The sequence below is a fragment of the Macrosteles quadrilineatus genome, unplaced genomic scaffold (assembly GCF_028750875.1).
Source record: "Macrosteles quadrilineatus isolate MER2022 unplaced genomic scaffold, UCM_ALF_1.0 Scaffold_1__1_contigs__length_201487025, whole genome shotgun sequence".
Lineage (NCBI taxonomy): Eukaryota > Metazoa > Arthropoda > Insecta > Hemiptera > Cicadellidae > Macrosteles > Macrosteles quadrilineatus.
In genome coordinates this window covers 131,638,820-131,661,118 of record NW_026542594.1, presented here as the reverse complement: position 1 = coordinate 131,661,118, position 22,299 = coordinate 131,638,820, and the positions used below count along the sequence as shown (strand labels likewise).

Below are 22,299 nucleotides of genomic sequence, written 5' to 3'. Positions count from 1 at the left end.
AGTTATGTAGGTCTTGAACAGTATAAAATATTCCCCCCACTAATAATTTTATAATCGCCATTGTATTTTAAAACAATTTGTATTTTGTACTTGGTATGGGTATCGCGTAGTTCGCCGCTAGTATTTTAACACATTGTCAATAAAATATAGACAACTAGGGGTCCATAGCAGCAATTACTGCTTTATACGTACTCGTAGTTATGTGTACAAATTTAAAATAAATGCACACCTTTTTACACATTTAGTCGCGGTCTTCGCCCAACACGATACATTCAAACACCGCATAAACCTCTTATATACTAAAAAATCTTTTGCCAAACTTATGACAGACGAAATAACAACAAAATATAAACAGAAAACTAAAACATATGGAAGAAATTCCAACCACATGTTTTATTTAAAGCGTGGGGTTAAAATCACTGAGCTATAATTCTAACTGGAGGTAGCACTGAATGTCAACGATGCGTGTCGCCAGTCGCCATGTTTGCGTGAGGTGTGAGTTATAAAGAAGCCATGTTATTGGATGAAAAAACTCACTGCTATGCAAACCTAGTTATAGAAGCCATGTTATTGGATGAAAAAACCTGCTGCTATACCAACCTAACAAAATCAGCGACACGCTTTTGACAGATTTCTGCCATGGCAGTGCTACCTCCAGTTATAATTTTAGCTCAGTGGTTAAAATAGAGAAGTTTGCACAATACAGTACATACTTTTGGTCAAGTTTTTACCACGGGGTGAGCTCTCGTTTTTACCTAAAAACAGAACACTAAAAACAATGAACATACAAATACGCAATGTTTTCATCAGCTGGTATGTTTAAAATAGCTTATAGAAAAACAGTAGCAGTACTTCCATTAGAAAATGACCGGATCTCTGACGGCCTGTGGTGTAGAGCAGGGTTTTGACACTTCTGATATTCTGATATAATTTTTTCCCACCGTCCTTGGACCTTAAGCTTTCAAATGAGTCCTCAACAGCCTTTTACGTAGCTCGAGATATTGAATGGGGACCGATTCACTTACGGAATTAAATTGACAGATATTATATCTTTTACGTAATATGACTCAAATTAAATGCAAGCATTGACTATTGGATACGGAAGTAGATCCATATGGACCAGCTGTAGCATTTTTTTTTTTTTTAAAGAACGTAGTTGTGTGAGCCAGCCACAGAATGCGCTAGTGACTATATAAAATTATATTTTATACTTTATTTTTTGTTTTATTTATAGTCAAAGATATAAGACAATTATATACTTTGTAGTGAACCTATTTGTTGAATTATGAATCAAGAAACATGAATTTGTACTGAATACTTGTACGTAAATACATAACTTTCATTGTGCGCAAGGGATTTAATAGAATTTGTTTTTTTTATTTTTGTATGATTACAAAGTAATTCGATAGCTTGTGTATTAAAAATTACAATATTATAAATCATATTACTAATCGTCCCCATCATTATTATCAAATTACTTTCTGGAAGTATCAAACGTACCAATTTAATAACAAATATATTGTTATCATAAAAAGCTTACAAGACCTAAGAAATACATAGCCATATCCTAATCTTAAATAAAAAAACTACATTTTTAAATTTTAAAAAGCAACAAGAGACAAAACAAATGGCACCAACAATAATTTACAACAAACGATGTATTATTTTTAAGGATAGTATAAAGAACACTGTAACAAATAGAGTAAACACGTGAAATCTCACGTAAATGTTATTCTATAGGATTAACATAGATGCTTTGAGAGCCCTGGTCCTGGGGCGAAGCACTCACCACACACTGAGCTCAGCTTAAATAACATACAAAGATTAAAATGACAAAAAACGTTTAAAACATAGGGTGAGTTATAATCACTCAATAGAACTATATAGCAATAAAAATGATCATTGATGTATTTCTGTTGGTTTTTACTAAATAACCATTAGTTTTTACTAAGTGACAGATTTAAAAATACGATAGCAATATTTAAGCCAAATCAACTAAATTGCTAAGATAAGCTATTAGGCTAAATCATATTAGTGGTTGTATGAGGAAATACTTAGTCTCTTGCTCAAATTATTTATCCCGTAGAAGCCTGGAGAATTTCCCGTCCTCCTTCAACGACTCGCGGGTCAGATCACATGTTTCAAGGGGAGGTGGTAAGCTGCTCCCCCGTGCCTGGGACGCCAGCGAGTGCGTCGTGCGGGAAACGGACAGAGGAGCGCAAGTCGTAAAACTGTCAACCCCTCGGCCGAAGAATTCGTCGGGGTAGGACCAAGGAGCGCAGAGGTGCTTGCGCTCCTTGGTCCTACCCGTGCAAGGAACTAATCCCCTACTTACGAGGGTTGAACAAGACAATGCTTGAGTCGACCCTGTGAGTATATCCCATTAGTCGCGCCTCACTGACTACACCATTGATTCAGGCATATTTTTCTAGTGCAACTTATTACCAAACTAATGTATCAACAAATTACCAGGCCGTACACTTTCACTTTCGAATTTAAATTGCAATATAAAAGCTGATCCTTCAGTTGAATGTTAAACCACATTTAGATTTTTTTTTATTTTATAAAAATGGATTTTAAATAGGCTACTTTTTAATAATTGCGACTTGATCTTGTAGGTGCCTTTAGTCTTCATGGTGTAGATCTAAAATCAATGAATGGAAATTATTGTAAATTAGTAAGTTTATTCACTTTTAATAACTGCTTTAAACAAACATAATCTTTGAAAATAAAGGGGTATTGCACCGTTAGTTTTACCTTAGAAAAGGTGTTGAACCCTATTAAAATGTGCAAATTTGCAATGGGACCCCTCGCTATGAAATATACTAATTTTTATGCAGGAATGGTTTGTAAAATCCTTAGCTAATTTAAATCCACGAATACAATTAAATGCTTTCAACGTGTACCCACCATTGATTAAAAAACCTGAATTTTACATCTTAGTTTTATAGGTAAATTCAACAGACAGAAACCATCTCTTCTTTATGATATGTAAAATGCGCATATCCATTGAAGTACTTTATTTTTCCATCGATTGGTAAAAAGAAAAGGTAATACAAAACATACGTACCAATACAGTATATAGTTGATATACTTTGCAGTTTCTCAGACTCGAGAGCAAGGATCGGAGTCAGAATTTTACTATGTATATTGTATTTGTGTCAAAATGATGACTTTTTATGTAGACAAATTTTGTACTATTTCGAATCCCATATATTTTTTCCAAAAATACAATACGGGCCATTCTCAATTCATTTCACATTTCTTAGGAGGTAAGCTTTACTTTTTAATGTCAACAGTGATAACATAATATTACAAAAACAAGATTTTACAAAGGAACAATTTTTTTAAGTTACTTAGCCAACACTTTATATGGTGACATGAATCAAATTCCATATAATTTTAAAGTTATTGCAATTCCAAATCATCTTCCTAATTTAAACTCAATTTGTATTACTTTCTTTTAGTTTTCGAATTATCATCTATATTTGGCGTTTATGTTGTCACCATGTAAAACGTTTGTTAAATGACACAAATGATGTATAATATAACATTGTCAACACAATGTCTAAATAGCAACATGTCACAACGTCAAACAACATAATTCATTGTTACTGATGTTTGTATAGGCCTAAAAAATGTTTAAGGTTTGATGTTTTTCAAAAATAACTTTGTTCTCGCTGGATAAATAAGTTTGATTATGTTGCCCTGAAATTATCAGTTAGCCTTATTTAGATGAAACAGTTATTGTTAATTTAAAGAAAAATCACAGTATATTACCATAGATAAAACATACTCCCTTAGTAGATTAGTCATACTAATGGAACAGCTGAAGCCAATTTTATTGTTAGTTCTGTACGTCCAACTATAGAGGTTATGTTTTGTTTACAATTTGCTTCTTGTTATTGCAGTCATTTAAAACCTCGTTTAACCTAATAAAACGATATAATCATAAACAATAACTCGTCTCTTAGTTATATAACCAAATAGTAAAGCACAAATCATGAAAATAACCCTAAAATAATAGAAACAAAATGTTGTCTACACTAGCGATCAGTGTGGACGTACATGAACTAGACGCAAAAAACAAGCTTCAAAATTTACAATGGGATGAGGAGTCTACTTGTGTTGCTTAGTCTATGATATTACATTGTGGATGCTGACTAATGGTGCACTCTGATTAGGATTTATTTGCCCCAATGAAGTATTTTTACCCACGAATCTGTGACATTAGTTAGAAAATGTACCAATTGCACCGTTAACATTAACCGAGAATAGAACTTTCTTTAGGAATCTGCACCGGTAACGAATTTGTAAAATTGGTCACCTTATTAGATGTACAGCAAGAAATTAAAAAAAAACCCACGTCACTGATTGTAAGTTACTCATTACTTATTATCTCTTATTTGATTCTAGACTCAAAAGTTTATTTTTTTATAATAGATAATTTACTTTGTAACTGGTAACACTACTTGAATAAAGACAAGTTTTAATTTTTGTAGTTTACTCTTTTTTTTTAGAATTCCTTTTAGAGTATGTGCCGGTTATTGTTATTTGAATTTAGCATTAAAATAGAGTAATTATGTTTATATTCATTGGTAATCCGGAGGCTATAAAATCTACTTAAACGATGCTTAAACCATTACTTTGGAAATAGCCAAGTAAATTCTGATTAAACAAATTTGTGCTTGTCTAAACAGTTGGGAATAATTATAGGATCTTGAGGAGTAAATGTTTTCATTAGATACACTTTTTTGTCGGCAATACAACAGTTAAAAAAGTAAACGAAACAAAATAATCGATTTATTTTCAGACATTTCTAACTACATACTTTCAGAAAAACCTAAGTAATTCTTATACAAAAAGTATTTTTAAATTTAAACAAAGCCTATGTAAACAACACAACTTTTTGAAGTAAATTTAGCCCAGGCACATTGTCATTTGGCAAATATAACTTTCAGCAGTAGGCTCACCCACCTAATCTGGAAATGCACAACATAATATAATGTTGTTCTTAAGAATTAGTTTCAAGAATGGTATGCGTTGCTCCTAAATAGTACGAACGTCCGGTAATATTAAGTCATTCAATATCCTAACCTTTATCACGAGAGAAAATGTCAGGTGTTTCCACAGGACGGAGACGAAGGTTGAATCACGGGTCGATGATCAAAACAAATCACGTAGAATCATGCATGCTATAAGCAATTAATAGTCGTCATGCCTTCAAAGCTATTTCAAAATTGTATAAACTATACCTGCAAAACAAAATAATGTAAACATTTGATAGTTCTGAAACGCAGAGAGAAAGTTTAGCTGTCTCGAATAATCTAATATGATTTTAATTATAATAGAATAATGCAAATTTAGTTCCGTACTATTTAGTGATAAATATTTAATTTTTATTAAACTGCACTTAGAAAAATATGCAGTTTGTCTGCATTGAAAATGGGCTGATTAACGTAGGACAAAAACCAACTGTTTTTAAGATAACTACTTCGAATGCATAATACAGTATCTTGCATTGTCTCTGTTAACATATTTATAGTTTCAAAATTACTCCTTACATTTTCATTTTAAAGTAGTGTATTCAATGAGGCACGACTAATGGGATTTACTTGCAGGGTTGACCCAGCCATTGTCTCTTTTAATCCGTATAATTAGGGGATTAGTTCCTTGCATGGGTAGGACCGAGGCGCGCAAGGTACCTCTGCGCTCCTTGGTCCTACCCCTACGGATTTTATTTATGACCTCCCATTAGAGCAGGTATTGTGCGCTCCTTGGTCCGCGAATCGCGTCGTGCAAATTGCTTGTCTTGACTGTACTCTTCCATTCTCTTAAACCCTTCCTTGCGGGTGTGAGTAACTGTTCTCCCTTGGCTGTTGCATACATTTGATATACGTTCACTAAACTATTGAGTTACAGACTAGTTAGAGTTCAATTGTGTAATAGAATGTAAGTAATAAGTTGAGGTAAGAAATAAATTACAGCAACCCATTCTAGTTTACAAACACTATGCTACAATGATTGTCGTACCACTACGCAAATAGTGCATTATCAAATTTGGTTTTTGAGCCATGCCACACCGAAAGTACCATGCCCTGGGCGGGAGTTTTAGGATGATTTTTATCACAATTTGTTTTACATAATAATTACATCTTACCTAGGACATGTAAAGTTTCTGTAGCAAACTGTTTTAAGAAGTAATTTAATTTTTTTAATAGGGTTGAGACTACAGTAAACTATCCACTTTCACTTTTGTTTTCAACGTTATTTTTCGGTACACTACAAAGACTAATTACTTTTTAAATAAAAACATTCATTGGAATACTGAATTTCTTTAATCCAGTTACGAAAACTTCAAAACTAATGACATTTTTTACCTAGGCTTTATATAACGAGTCCAAATTTACATTGATTGTACAGTTTTGGTTGTTGCAAATTGAAACTGTTTATACAATAATTACAAATAATGTTTGTTTGTTTACGTCGACAACATAAAAAAATATGATAGCAAACATTAAATTTGCACCGTAAACATTCTTTTCGCACGGAAAAAAATCATGCATATTTCTGGTGATAACATAATACGAAAACAATTGATTTTGTGTGGTATGTCTGAGGTAAAACGTCCGTGCGCGGTACTCCCGCGGAAACAACTGATATACTAGAGCACAATCTACAGCATAATCATGACCCCGACGAAAGCAAATATTCAGTCCAAGCGATATCAAATAGCTGCAAAAGAAAAGCAACAGAACAGTTGTTTGAGAAACCCGAGAAAATCATTAAATTGGAATTAGAATTAAGTAGTGGAAAGGAAACAGTCAATGAAAAAGATATCTCGAAGGTCAGGAAGAATATTTACAATGCGAGAAGAAAATCTTTGCCTCCTCTACCTAAAACTTTACTTCAAACTCAACTGGCGCTGGATAGTATGAACATTGAAACCGGCCGGGGAGAGAACTTTCTATTAGACAACGATAAGTAAAATAAAATTGTGATATTGGGAACAGAGAGAAATATAGAAATGCTAAAAGACAGTGACTTTGCTAATGGATGGAACCTTCGACTATTGCTGTGACAATTTCAAGCAGATGTTTACAATTTTTGCAGCGAAGAATGGACACTACATCCCACTTCTGTTTACCCTACTTCCTGATTAGAAGGAAACAACATATGAAGTTCTTTTTAAGAAGATTCAATCTGCAATGGGTGACCACTGTACTTACCTTTGGTTGCAGATTTCATCTGACCCAGAGTTGGTAACTTGTTTACAAATTTCCTTAATGGATCTAAAGTATTATGACCGTACTAACGGTAGTAGGACCGTAGATGCTGTGTTAACAGTTACTGTAAGTACGCGTGTATAACCTTTAATTTTGGTATACTTAAAGGCAAAATTATTAATAACATTGATAAACACTATTGATTTTTATATCTACAAGATAATGAGTTACTATTATGATATACTCGGTATTTTGTTATAGAATATTTATATGTGTTTACCCTTTGTGAGTGAGCTGGTGTCATTCCTAGTATGTTAAGATCAATAGTGTGCAAGACAAGCCACGGGAGAATGGAGGGAAACAGTACAGGAAGAGAAAAAACTAAGTAAACCTTGCAAGAGAACGTTATTTGAGTGGTGCGATTTCGCGGAAATACTTCGTTCAAATTGCTAAAAATTTCGCAAATTTGCTATTCGCAAAAAAATGACGGACTTCGTTCATGCTTCGTACATGTGACAAACCTTAATCATTTTCAAGAGTTTATTTTGATATTTTACCTACAACCGTTTTTTTTTAAATGCCGTTACAGTTCAGTTCTTAAAATTAAAAAGTTTCACATAATAGCATTGTTTACTTACATAACATCATAGTTTTAGTTAACTACACGGGCAATGTATCAGTTTATTTTAGTTAACTACACGGGAACATTACTTGACCAATGAGGGTCAAGTATTAAGAGAAAAATTAAAATAATTTAAAAAAAGTTAAACAATTATTGTAATGCTTCGAACTTTAACTAACCATCTCTTTACCAATTGAAATGTTAACGATAGGTGTATTTAGTGATTGGTACAACGAGTCGTCGCATCTCTGTCAGTGGCATTGAGAGATTATACATAAACGAAAATATAACCTCTTCTGGAAATCGGGTTTAGTGATTATTAGTAATTAAAAACCGGTCGTAGGTAAAGTATTCCAAGAAACTCGAGTAAATAGTATTATTTCTATATTGATACAGTAACTAGTACGTGTTTTTAAAATGAGTTTTTATTTTTTTCATTTAGTATTATTGATTATAAAGAGGGTTTAATTATTTTCAAGGGTTTATTATAATGTTTGCTTTGGAAAGTACAGTGTTGATTTTAAATGGAGAATATCGACTTTTCTATATTGTTAACTAGTATATTTTATTTTTTATAATGAACATATTTTTTATAGTGAACAATCAAATGTATGCAACAGCCAAGGGAGAACAGTTTACTCACACCCTCAAGGAAGGGATTAAGAGATTAGGTAAGGAATGGAAGAGTACAGTCAAGACAAGCATTTTGCACGACGCACTCGCTGGCGTCCCAGGCACGGGGGAGCAGCTTACCTACGCCCGTTTCAAGCGACCCTATTATCTACCTACCAGACCCCCGGGTCAGTTTGAATAATCCAAAACTACCCTCTGACCGCGGATCAGTCTGTATGCAGCCGGGAGTTCGTGAGATGCGTTTCACAAACTAACAATACCACATGTTGGTATTGTTTAAATAAATAAACCCAGTTAATACAACTCAACGTCAACAACAGCCTTAATCCTCATATCAATACGATAGTACAATTTAATACTACAAAATTAACCAACAACCTAATAATTGCTTTAGTATAATTTTAGGTTTTACTTTCATATCTTTAACTATTTTAAAACCTATATATTGCCCCTAAACATTAATTTTTCATAAATTTACTAATATGAAAATCCTAAATTCACATTAGGCCTACATACAAAATACCCCCGCCGCAGCTACAACTAAACAGCCTTTTTAATTTACTCCTTGTATTTCCATTCACTATACATTATGTAACTTACTAAATAATAGAGTCTATATTTAAGTCATTATTTGATGGATCTAACAACTGTAAGGGTGATAGTATTTTGACCAATTAAACATTTTAGTCTTGAACTGGAAAAAAAATATGCCGCACAGTCAAGTTCTCTCAAAAACACGACGCAGCAATTAGGTGAACGATTCCATGAGGTGATGCGTTCTTAGCGACCTAGTGAACGACTCCATTAGGTGATTAGTTCTCTTGCGGTCTGTGAGGGTAAAAACTGCCAGATCTGTGAGGGTAGGGAGAACGGGAAGAAACCGACGCGGCGAGGGAGATCTCCCTCAGTCCTAATGTCGCACCCCTGAAATCATCCGCATGGCTGCGCCTGCGGACCCTGAACGGACCAGGTTAAATTCAGTCCTGTTGTCACACCACCGGGATTGGTGGGGATTGGGGATTTTTAATGACTCATCCACTTTTCTACAGGATAAACATTGAAATTAACATACTATCATGACTGAAGACATTTCAACAATTTTATCGACGTTTGTTCAACAACAGGCTATGCTTTTGAACAAGTTTAATGAAATCATACAAACCCATGCACAGAATCCAAAACCTTCAACACCCCAGAACGGAATCACATAATTCAATTTCGATTCATTTGATGAAAATCTTGAAGATTTCAATTCATATAGACAACGACTTGAAAATTACTTTCATTTGAAAAACATTACAGGAAACGAAGATGAAGTACAACAAATCAAAGAATTAATATTGATTAATTGTATTGGACCAAAACATTATCAGCTACTAGGTAGTCTTGTATCTCCAGACCTACCATCAAACAAAAGCTACGACGAATTGATTAAAATAGCTGAAAAACATTCATGTCCAAAACCCAATGTTTTTGTGCAACAACATACTTTTCTATCACGTGTTCAATGTCCGACAGAGTCCATATCTGAGTTTGTAGCTGCACTAAGAAGACTTACATTCACATACAATTTCAACTGCCCTTCTTGTGAATCTTCAGTGGTCGATTTGTTTTTACGTGCACAATTCATTCGAGGATTACGAGATGAAACAATCAGTGAAAAGATTCTTCAGCATCCAGAATTGACTTTTGAAGGTGCGTATGAACAGGCTCTGACTCTTGAAGCATCAAAAAAAGGTTGCAAAACATTTCATGGAACTGATTCAATTAATAATCAGTTCATAAGTTTCTAGAGTTTTTCGTACAAAAAACTATGATTGTGATAACTCATCAGCAAAACAAAGTCAAAATAATCGTAAGAACTTGTATGAGCGCCTAGGAATTGCAGGACTATGTGTGCGTTGTGGTGAGAGTAACCACTTGGCAAAATCGTGTGACAGGGACATTAACACCTTATTTTGTAGTTAATGCCATAAGCGTGGTCATATCTCTAAAGTTTGCATATCAACCTTAACAAGATCAAATCATCGCAAGGTAAATACCATAATTCAAGAAAACATAGAACATGATGAGTTTTCTATTGGAAGAATTGTTCCTGTCCGTATTGCGTCCACTACTTCACCAACGGAAAAATTCACGACGACACTGAACATTTAAAATGGTAAACTTACCTTTGAAATCGACACTGGGTGTCCAGTAACGATAATTAATAACAAAGACATTCTAAGAGTTTGCCCCAACAGAACTCTTCAGCCAACATCGACAAAATTTGAAACAGTTACCGGTGAAATCTTTAAACCTCTGGGTGTCGTCGAAGTTGAGGTATGGTACAACAACAAATCTACAAACCTGAACTTGTTTGTAGTTGATTACATTATTAATCCATTACTAGGTCGAGATTGGTTGCAAAAACTGAAAATTCCCATAGATTCTCAACTATCCACTTCCACCCTAGCTCCTCCAACAGTGAAGCCTGCTGTAACATGCTCCTCGCCACCTCCACCACCCTCTGTCAAACCTGTGAGCTACGGCTACTCCGCAGTTCCAGTTTAACTAATAACCTACGAAATGCCATTGAGACCAGTAACTTACACACCACCCGCCTCTGCTGTCTTCTACGAGTACTCTTACCCAGCTGTGAAACCTGTAGTGCCGATAGTTCTCAAAACACCAATTGTAGGCCTACCACTGAAACCAGTCCAGTACATGACTTTTGCTCCCCCATACTCTGAACATTCTACTCCAACTCCACTGAAGACTCTTAAGTATACAACAACAGTGCCTGCAGTTAGCTGTGAATATGTACCTCCTGCGCCGGTAAAACCATTGAAGCCCAATGTGTACTCAACTCCTTCTCCCCCGACAGTGAGCTACGAGTATTCCATTCCAAACTGTTACAAATCGACCACGTCAATTCTAAAACCCCTAGTTGATTTCCCTCCTGTTCAGTATTTAACTCCCGCTCCTGGTCATTTTGAATACTCTACTCCAGTTCCAGACAAAACCTACTACTTTTCAATGACTCCAGTAAGCTATTAAGCTATACACCTCACAAGTATCAGTTATGAGTTTTCCACACCAAGACTTCAACCTCTTGTTCTCTTTTTAGAGGGGAAGACTGTAACATATTTCAATTATACCTGGCTTATAATTTAATATTAACAATTATCTGAAACATCTGTCAAATGTTTATGTTTTCATTTTCTAACATAATAAATATACAGTTTTGTTCTAACATTTAAAGAATCACTTTTATTACTGAAATAATTTTTACTTTCCTTGCCTTGTAAAATGCCACTTAGAACTTGGAACAAAGAATTAAGGAATGGATAGTTAAACATAAATAGTTTGCCATGTTGGCTATGGCTGTTTCCAAATTGTTTGGACAAAGTTTGTGAACTTGTTCCTTGGGTCAAGACAAACATTAAATGCCATATAAGTATGGGTCTAAAATGCCCAGATTTCTGTTTATCGGTCTATTTGTGATTTTTAAGAATTATTTTATATCTTGGACATTTTTCAAGATAGAAATTTCAAAAAAAATTATTTGGTTTTCATAGGTATTGGAACAAAACTTTGTAAGCTCTTTTTACCTACTAAAATAAAATACACATTTATACAAATTTTGAAATTTCTATCTTGAAAAATGCCCAAGATATAAAACAATTCTTAAAAATCACAAACAGACCGACAAACAGAAATCTAGGCATTTTAGACCCATACTTATACGGCATTTTATGTTTGTCTTAGCCCAAGGAACAAGTCTACAAAATATGTCCAGACAATTTGGAAACACCCTGTATATATACATACATTTATAAATTAAAAGTAACACTTTGATGACTATTGAAAGTGCTCTTGAGTTTTTCACCGTGTACAGTTTTAAGATATTCAAGCTGATCTATTTTGACTATTTTTTATTTGTACACTTAAATATATAGCTGCTCAAAGCATGACGAACTCGCATTTTCTGTTTATAGAAAATAATTCCAACACAAGTTTATTTCATATCTTTTCCCCAATCACATAACCATAAAATACATCTATTAATTACTCATGATCATGGCCAGATTAGTTTTTGTGTTGTCTTTAAACTTTAAGCTGACAATTCCAGTGAAAGGTTAATTTCCTATGATTAATTCGATTCACCTTAAGCTAATTAGTTTTATTTTATTCATGGCATGTCTATCGTCTGTAAGTAAGTATAAACTAGTGTACCTGTTGCTCGAATTCGAGCAGGTGTGAAGTATTACAGGCGTTATTTTAAAACGAATAACAGTCATATTTCCGATGACTTTATAAGATTATAAGATCTAAGATTTTGGAAATACTCAAGATGTGCATATCAGTTCGATATAATCAATATATTTGTTGTAAATATCTATTCATTTTTCAAATAATGATCTTGTATTTTTTGTGTTTTCTATAAATGTTTTAAACTCATAGCCGCATTAGGTTGTCCATGATAACGATTATAAATTCTAAAAAACAACAATAGGCTATTTCTATTTCTTCTACTTGGTGGTGTTCTATGACTTTCCTATGTTTCCACCGTTTGCAAATAGGCTCTTTCAATGATTGCTCAAGAAATGCAGCACTCAGTTTTCTTTTTATATCAAACTAGCTCTTAGCCCGTCCTACGTACGGGAATCGAGTAGTCGATTAAAACTGAATATAATTCAGAATTGCTAGACAACAAGCATAAAGACAAATTCAGGAAGTTTTAATAGGGAAAATAATCTTATACACTACCACATGACCATCTATTTCTTTCATCTGATTATAGGCCTATACGATTATGCATTTTAAATCCAATTATTTTACAATAAAATTAATAATTTTAGCAATCGTGTTGATTTGAAAAGCCTTGAAGTGAGATGGCGGTCGATTTACTCACACTGGTACTCCACAGTAACTACTTACCAACTTTAATTGCATATTATCACTTGCTATGTACCTTATTTTACCTCAGTGGAAACTGATACCTTAACAGGATTTTAGCCTCCCATTTTCTATCCCTTGCCTCGGATAATGTTGATCCCAGTCAGAAGAAGTATATCATTGCTTGGTCCTCCAAGTGGTCGTCTTATTTGTGGTACTTATTGGAAAATATTTTTAAAAGATCTTCTCTCCTCCACGCATATCTGGGTGTTTAAACAATCCTCTTAGCTCTCTGATCTTCCGTATCTCAACCTCCGTTATCATAAATGGTCCGCATATTTTCTCTGCACTCTTATTTCTCAAACCCAGCAATAAGTTTTTTCTGTTCTTTGGTCAGTGCCTAAGTTTCTGAACCATACACTACTGGGATAATTTGGCATTATATTAATCCAATTTGGTATCTACTGACACCTGCAGCTTATTGGACCATTTTCTAGTGACCTACTACACCGGTTGACATTTAAATTGCCAACCAAAAATTTGGTATGCCAACATAGTCCTGACATAGTTTTATATAAAGGGTGGCTGAAAAGTAACTTGCACCCCCACTTAACTTTTCAACCATTTGAAATCAGATATTCAGATATTTGAAATTGGTTTGCGGAAACCTTCTTAGATATGAGGGGCTACAATAATTATGGTCAATTTTGAAAATTTTGCCCTTAGGGGTAGCTCAAAATTTTCAAATGACAAGAATAGTCGAGTTTGGTATCATTTTACAGGTCTTGACGAAACATGAACATTGACATAAAGAAAACCAAAATCGGCTCACTAATAACAAAATGGCGCCCTAAAACGTTTCAAATCCAAATAACCATGAGGGTGGCCAAAAATTAACTTGCACCCTCTTTAACTTTTTAACTATTTGAGATATTTGAAATCAGTTTGCGGCAAATTGTTTAGAAATGAAGGGCTACAATAATTATGGTCAGTTTTGAAAATTTTTCCCTTAGGGATAGCGGGGGTAGGGGGTAGCTCAAAATTTTCAAATAGCAACTATAGTCGAGTTTGGTATTATTTTGTAGGTCTTGACGAAACATAACAATTAACATAAAGAAAATAGAAATCGGACCATTAATAACAAAAAGGCAGCTAAAAATGATTAAGACAATGGTTATTCAAAGTAATTTTGCGTTGCCATTTTGTTATTAATGGTCCGATTTCTATTTTCTTTATGTTAATTGTTATGTTTCATCAAGACCTACAAAATGATACCAAACTCGACTATACTTGCTATTTGAAAATGTTGAGCTACCTACTATACTCCCGCTACCCCTAAGGGAAAAATTTTCAAAACTGACCATGATTATTGTAGCCCTTCATTTCCAAACAAGTTGCCGCAAACCGATTTCAAATATCTCAAATAGTTAAAAAGTTAAAGAGGGTGCAAGTTAATTTTTGGCCACCCTCATGGTTATTTGGCTTTAAAACGTTTTAGGGTGCCATTTTGTTATTAGTAAGCCGATTTTTGTTTTCTTTATGTCAATGTTCATGTTTCGTCAAGACCTGTAGAATGATACCAAACTTGAATATACTTGTCATTTGAACATTTTGAGCTACCCCCTACCCCCGCCACCCCTAGGGCAAAATTTTCAAAATTGACCATAAATATTGTGGCCCCTCATATCTAAGAAGGTTGCCGCAAACTGATTTCAAATATCTCAAATGATTGAAAAGTTAAGTGGGGGTGCAAGTTACTTTTCAGCCACCCTGTATAAAAGGCAAAGCCCTCACTGACTCACTCATCACTAATTCTCTTATTTTCCCATTTACCTAGGAGGCTGAAATTTGGTATGCCTACACTGATTCTTTAGGCATTAAATAGGAAAATTTAAGTTGTTTATATTATGATCGGACTCTCGGGCTCCGCCCAAGGCCCCTCCGCCCCAGTAGCTCTGGAGTTTCCCATGTTAACCTTATGAGTACTCATATTTAAATGGAATTAATGAATCTTAACAGCTGTTTGAATTAAACAAGTTGGTTCTGTTCTATGATGTTCAATAGCATTAAAGTTACAAGGATTACCAACAGGGTGCAGCACTATTATTAGCGAATTTCCCATATAGGGAATAAGCTATTAAATTCATTGTTGTCTTTACACTTGTGGTGAACGAAACGATTTATTACAAACTCTAACCTAAAACTAAGGCTAAGATTATACTAGGACGGTGGCGTCCGGGATGCTGGCGTCCGAGAGGCTAGCGTCCCACTTCGAGCCGAAAATGACGTGATTTGTGTTGGGATGCTAGCCTCTCGGACTGCCATTTTATTTCAATGCCTTGTCACTTTTTGTTTATATCTATTTAGTGTTATTACTAGGTTTAACGAGTACCCAGGTTTGCTGCTTTAATGAGGCTAATAAAGTGTGTTTTTAGTACAGTAAAATATTAATAGCTTAGTATAAAACAAATTGGCCAAGTTTGATCAAAATATATCCATACAGCACAAGCAAATTCCAACAGTTAACAATTTTTTCTATAATCATAACATGGGGATTTTTAATCTACACTTGTTTGAATTTTCTCCTTAACTAATAACCGTACAAAAACACTTTAATATAAGTTGGGAAATTTTTTATTTTAGACTACGGGTCAAAAATGACAAAACACCTTTTTTACCCCATGAAACCCCGTTCCCAAGGTCCGTTCATGCTGGTTTGCGAACCCATTCAAGTTTATCCCGCCCTTCACCTTTAAGCCAAATTTCATCAAAATTGGACAGAAATTTCTCAAGTTATCGCGTTTACGGACATTTATATAATATTTAAATCTATATATTGTACGGATGGTGTTTTTGGCCTCTGGGGACATCAAATCGAAAAAGCAGATCGGTTCCGGGTCCAGGTCTTACCATGCAACCTATGGTAATAGCTTATTCCCTATATTAGCGCACATGTCGAAAGATAGCGTCTCTGATGCTAGTAGCCTACTAGTAGTAGGCTATTATAATACGCCACATTTGAACCAATGCCCCACAACCGATTTTGTGCATCCCTGGAGGCAAAAAGTCAGCCGACGCTCAAATTTCAGCCTCACAGCTGGGAGGCACAAAATCGAGCGTCCGGTGGCTTTTTTAGCATCCGACGCTGGCATCCCTAGTATAATCGCCCCCATTTGATTTAATGCCCCGCTAGCGTCCCGGACGCCAGCGTCCTAGTATAATCCTACACTAATCGTTCGAGTCTGACTTTTTTTGTTCGTTATGAAAAGTAGGGAAGATCGGCAGACGACGGACGCTTTCAGCCTTACAGCAACGACAGTGTGCGGTGCTGACATTCGACGTTCGGCCGCATTCTTCTTATTTAATTTTTCGCCATTTAATGTTATCATTCATTTTAACCTAGATGATTGAAAACGTGAATTGAGTATTGGATAAAGATAAGAAGTTGTACCAATAGTCAAAGCTTGAAAGGTAGTTGAATATTAATTTATCTGAGTTCAGCGTTAGGAATCTGTAATTACAGTAATGTAATTCAATGATTACCGTAGCAAATTTTCAAAACTTTCAATATCAAATCGTATTCATATTTAGAGCATCTGATATCATATTTAAGAATACCACAACCCAATTGGCATGTTGCTAGCCACAAAACAACAACAAAATGGTTGTGTCTCAGACATGCAGAAGGGACGGATTTAATTCTTAGCACAACCATAAAAACGTTGCACATAAACTTTATTCTCACGTTGATCCCTTGTAAAATGCCACTGGCACTGGCGTGGAAAAAATGAGAACACTGAGAACCAATTCTTCTGGCGGTAGCAGTGACGGGACGCCGAGTCGGCAACATAGTTCGGTAGTGTACTTTGTGTAGGGTAACTGTTGCTTATACTGGGCAGGTATAATGCAGTCGTGTTGGGTGCAAGTTCTTAAACACTTCTTAGATAAAATAAGTTCTCTGGTTCAAAATCTTGGTCTGATTTTGGACATTTTCTGTTACATTGTTCTGGACATTGTCAGTTGAAAGGGGGTTTTCGTAAATCAATAATGCTTGAATGTGTTGTAATGTTGCGGTATTCCTTTGATATTAAACCCCAAGTCTCAATAACGCAAAAACATTACATTATACAAGTTTATTTAAAAAAAAATTGGCCTTTAAATAAACTGGGAAGCTTGAACACATTAAACTAGGCCCTAAAAATAGCTTAAAAACCACTCATTTAGCACGTTGTTTCCAAATTTTTCCCGGGTGGGAACCCCCAGATCCCCCTCCTTTGTTGGGGGGTGTTCCATACCCCCCAGGCCCCCCGGTGACATCCCCCAAAATATATCAAATCAAATCATTTATTGTCCATAAACATATATAAACAATGCATAGACAAAAGTAAAAAATGTCAAAATAAAAGTCACACAGGAAAAGAATACAATTTCAATGTATATAAAACAATAAGTTACCTCTTAGTGTACAAACCTGGGCTCAACTTAGATCACTCAAAATGTAGTTTTCCAAATTGTTATGCCGAATCGGTTGAATCTGAAACTTTTGATGAATACGGTTTTTTTTAACTAGCCAATTCTTCAAAGCAATTTTGAATTTAGTGTCTTCTAATTCCTTTATATTGTTTGGTAGGAGGTTGAAATAAATTGACCCCATCACAAAAGGACTTCGGCCAGTTTTGTTGAAATTCCTCCTCACACGGTGAAAATCATCCTTTCGTCTCGTGTCGTACCTGTGGATTTGACTATTTTTATTTGTGTGCTTTACATAATTTTTCACAAGCATAATTAATTGATAAAAAATGTATAGGTAGTCCATACAAAGTGAGGAGATTTAAATTAACAAAAATATCTTTACAAGACCTTTTGTACCATACTTTGGCTATCAGTCTGATTGCTCTTTTCTGGAGAACAAAAATTGTATGTAAATTACAGTCGGGAGAACTTCCCCAGAAAATAAGGCCATAAGACAAGAATGGAAATATGACACCAAAATAAATTCTTTTTAACCTATCTGTATCTAAATAAAAAGATATTCTTCTGAAGAGGCTGATTCCACTTAAAAGTCTAGATCTTACATGAGATATATGATTCTTAAAAGTTAAGGTCTGATGATCTATATATAGTCCCAAAAACTTACAGCACTCTTTACTTTCAAAGATCACATCATCCTTAACTAAATCTATCAGAGGAATGGCCGTACTACTCAATCCGAAAACTACAATTTCTGTCTTATCAAGGCTGACTTTGAAATTAATATTTTCAAAATATGAGCTGGCTTTATGTACAAATTCGGCCATGCCCTGCTTGAGTTCCTCAAAAGACTGAGCCCAGCATACACCTGACGTGTCGTAATCTTACTAATATTATAAATGTGAAAGTTTGTGTGTTTGTTTGTTTGTTTGTTTGAAGTTCAATCACGCATAAACCACTGGACGGATTTTGCTGAAATTTGGCATGATGATAGCTTACATTCCCGATTAACATATAGGCATATTCTTATCTCAAAAATCCTTTCGGGCTCCGCCCCAGTGGCTCTGTAATTCCCCATGTTAACCTTATGAGTATTCATATTTAAAGGGAATTAAAGAATTTAGTCAGCTGTTTCAACTAAAAAAGTTGGTTCTATGATATGGAAAAGCATTAAAAAGTTATAAGATTTACCAACAGGGTGCAGCACTATATTTTTTTGCATTTATGAAAACAGCTAATATGAACTAAGCAGCAACAAAAAACTGTGATTCGCAATGAGAACTGTCAAAGTAGGATTGTTTACAGTTATGTTTATGTTTTTCATTTCATGAATAATTTGTGATATTTTGCGAATTGTTGATAATTTATTTTTCTCTATTGTTTAGGTGAAGTGGTAGAACATTATGGCTATGGTAGATGTGTAATACTAGGCCTATAGAATACTGTAAATTTTAAAAAAGCAAATTTTATCAAACTTTTTCCTCCCTTATTGCAAACGCAAAGCTTGAGTATAACTGCAATAAGCATTTTATACTTATATTCCAACCCCGTACGAAGGACGGGTACTCTGCTAGTCATACACTAATTTAAACGTTTAAACAGACAACTTTTTTACCTAAAGCTAAAACATAGGTATATTTTAACTAACCTGAAAAAAGGGCAGTGTTATATCTTTTTATAAAATTATTCTAAAGGGTAATTATTATTCTGACTGTATTGGTAGACTCCCGAATTTCATAATTTCTATGTAACATAAAGGCATAATATGTTATTTATTATTGTCAAACTGTTCACAATTAATGTTAATTAAAAATCATAAAAATCTTCATTTAGTAGACAAAGATATTTGTGTTATAACGTGAAATACCTCCTACACATCAGCTTAAATCGTGTCTGAAAAAGGAAGGTTTGTGCGTTTAGCATGTATCTAACGGCGAGGCGGCCGCTGCCGGGACTGCAGTGATGTCATCGCGCGCAGTCCGCTCTGTCTGGCCCACCTCTTTTACTCCATACATCTTGGTGCTTAACAAAAATCACGTCATTTTCGGCACGAAGTAGGACGCTAGCCTCTCGGACGCCAGCGTCCTAGCATATAAAGACATGAAAAACGAGCTTCAATAGTTATTTGTGTAACTAGTGGTGAAAGTGGCACTTTGCTGCACACGAGAGCAATGTTTACGCACGAGCCGCAGGCGAGTGTGGAATGATCTCGAGTGCAGCAAAGGCCTTTTTCACTCGTGTTACACATTATATTTTTCCTACAGTCACTATAAAGCATATAAATAATTAGTCTTTCAAACACTATGCAACACGTTTTTAGGTTCAGCTGGTAACACAAATGGTGCCCTAGAGAAAGTAGTACCCGCGGTCCATATCACTCCGCTATTTTTCCTCGGCAAGAAATGTACTCCGCGTTTTGATAATATAGTTCAGTAAGTTTTTGTAATTTGAAGTGGTTTCCGCGCCTTAAAAAAATGCTTAAAAGGTTTTTTCTTGTTTATTAAGATCGTAGGAAGGTTTTAAAAACGTTTAAAAGAAGGTCCAGAAAGTTCAGAAATACCGAAACTATAAACACGAAATGACAGGTTAAACCGTAGTTATATTAATCAATCAGCTGCTCATAGTATAATTATCTTTAAGTGTTGCCAACCTATTTCCAAGCATACACGGATTACGTGCATAATGGAACCACGCTGTTTTGTGTTGTTTCGTTGGAATCCTGATGTGCGGCAAAGTATAAACCGTACGGCAAAGTATAAATATGCAGCAATTAGCAGCTTTCTGTACTATAAACAGTACAAGGAAGCCAACTTTGTCGGGTGACTGTAGGAAAAATTAATTACAATGGGATGAGAAGTCTACTTGTCCTAGTATAATCGTAACCTTTCAACAAAAACACTTTTTTTACCCTGCCTGTTGCAGCAAACCTAAGTACTCGTTAAACTAATTCTATTTAAATAGGGAATAAATGTTATATTTTTTAAGGAGACATCTTAGTGTAGGTCTAAATCCAATCAGGCAAATGGGAATTCGCTAAGTCTGCAGGTTTGCTGTGGCCAGGGTATTTTTACAATTATGATTTCAAATAAGTATTTCTGCTGTATACCTAAATAATTAAGGCTGGGGCTCCACTTGCCGTAAATCGTCGCGCTGCAAATTGTAGCGCGCTACACGCGACAGTTGGTGGCTCCACTAGCAGCAGAGTACGAACTACAATCTGCAGCGTCCTCACAATCCTCACATGCACCGTGGCTCCACTAGCAGTTTAGTGTAGCGCGGAGGTAAATTTGACCCTGGATCATGCCGCAAATTAACATTCGTAGTCTTGTTGTTATCAGTGTACTTTTATCAAGACGACGCCGATCACAGCATCCGAAAATGTTGGATGTTGGATCCATCCAATTTTAAGCAATAGAAAGTCCGAAGGGATGTTCTACACATTGCATACTAAACTACAAAAGTATTCAGACAGTATCAACACGTTTGAAGAAGAAGAATACCAAACTAAGAGAAGCAATTGGAGTAGGGGAACGGCTTTCAGTGACATTAATGCAATTTTAGTGTACTGAATTTTAACTAATTAATTTTATACAGTGAACCCTCGCTTCATCAATCCTGGGTGTGTCGAATTACCTACTCTTAATGGTCATTTTATCTCTATTTCTATTCTATTTCCATTTTTTATTTTTTATTGCACTCATTTACCCTCAGAAGTAATATGTCTAACCAAAGTAGGCCTACGCTGAATATCAATGAGTTTCTTGAGTTTTTGTTGTACATATTAATAATAATCTAAAACAACCATTAGGAACTTTTCATTATAGGGCTAATCATAACAATTTGACGACTGCTGCATTTAAAAACAAATTGAATGTGTTTACGTATTTGCTTCTCCAATCACTACTGTATTAATTTATAATATGTATAAAGTAGAAACCCCCTACACAACCTCTATAAAACAAGATCCCCACACTCCCGATATAATAAGTTATAAATTTATAATATAATAATTTCACAGTCTATAGTTCAGGCTCCATTGATTACAAATCAATCCACAAAAATCAAAAACTAAGGACACTAAAAAGTCGATACTGATTGTAGCGTGTGTCTCGTGCCTGTATGCTGGTCGGTTGTACGTACACTTTGACGCGGCACTACAATCTACAGCTAGTGGAGCCACCTGTTCGCTACAAAATGTAGCGTGAAAATGGTCCGAGTTCCATTCCCGCGCGACGCTACATTCTACGGCGCGCCGTAAAATGTAGCGCGCTGCAGACTGTCGCTAGTGGAGCCACCTTCGTTTGATCGCTGCCTTCCCATTTCTTCAACTGACCAGCTACAATTTGCAGCGCTGCAATCTACGGCAAGTGGAGCCGCGGCCTAAAAGTTACTGTAGTCACTAGTTCACTGTAGTCGTAAAAAAAGGAATCAAAGTTCATGGGCTGAGGCCAAAGTCTAGTTTGATTG

At 35.2% G+C, this 22,299-nt stretch overlaps 1 protein-coding gene across 1 annotated transcript; it reads left to right on the top strand.

Annotated features, from left to right (window-relative positions):
* The first annotated feature begins 11,049 nt into the window (after window positions 1–11,049).
* On the top strand, window positions 11,050–11,520 carry LOC129000678 (uncharacterized). The gene has a single exon (XM_054427642.1). The coding sequence runs from the start codon at window positions 11,050–11,052 to the stop codon at window positions 11,518–11,520; it is 471 nt and encodes a 156-aa protein (XP_054283617.1).
* Window positions 11,521–22,299: the final 10,779 nt, after the last annotated feature.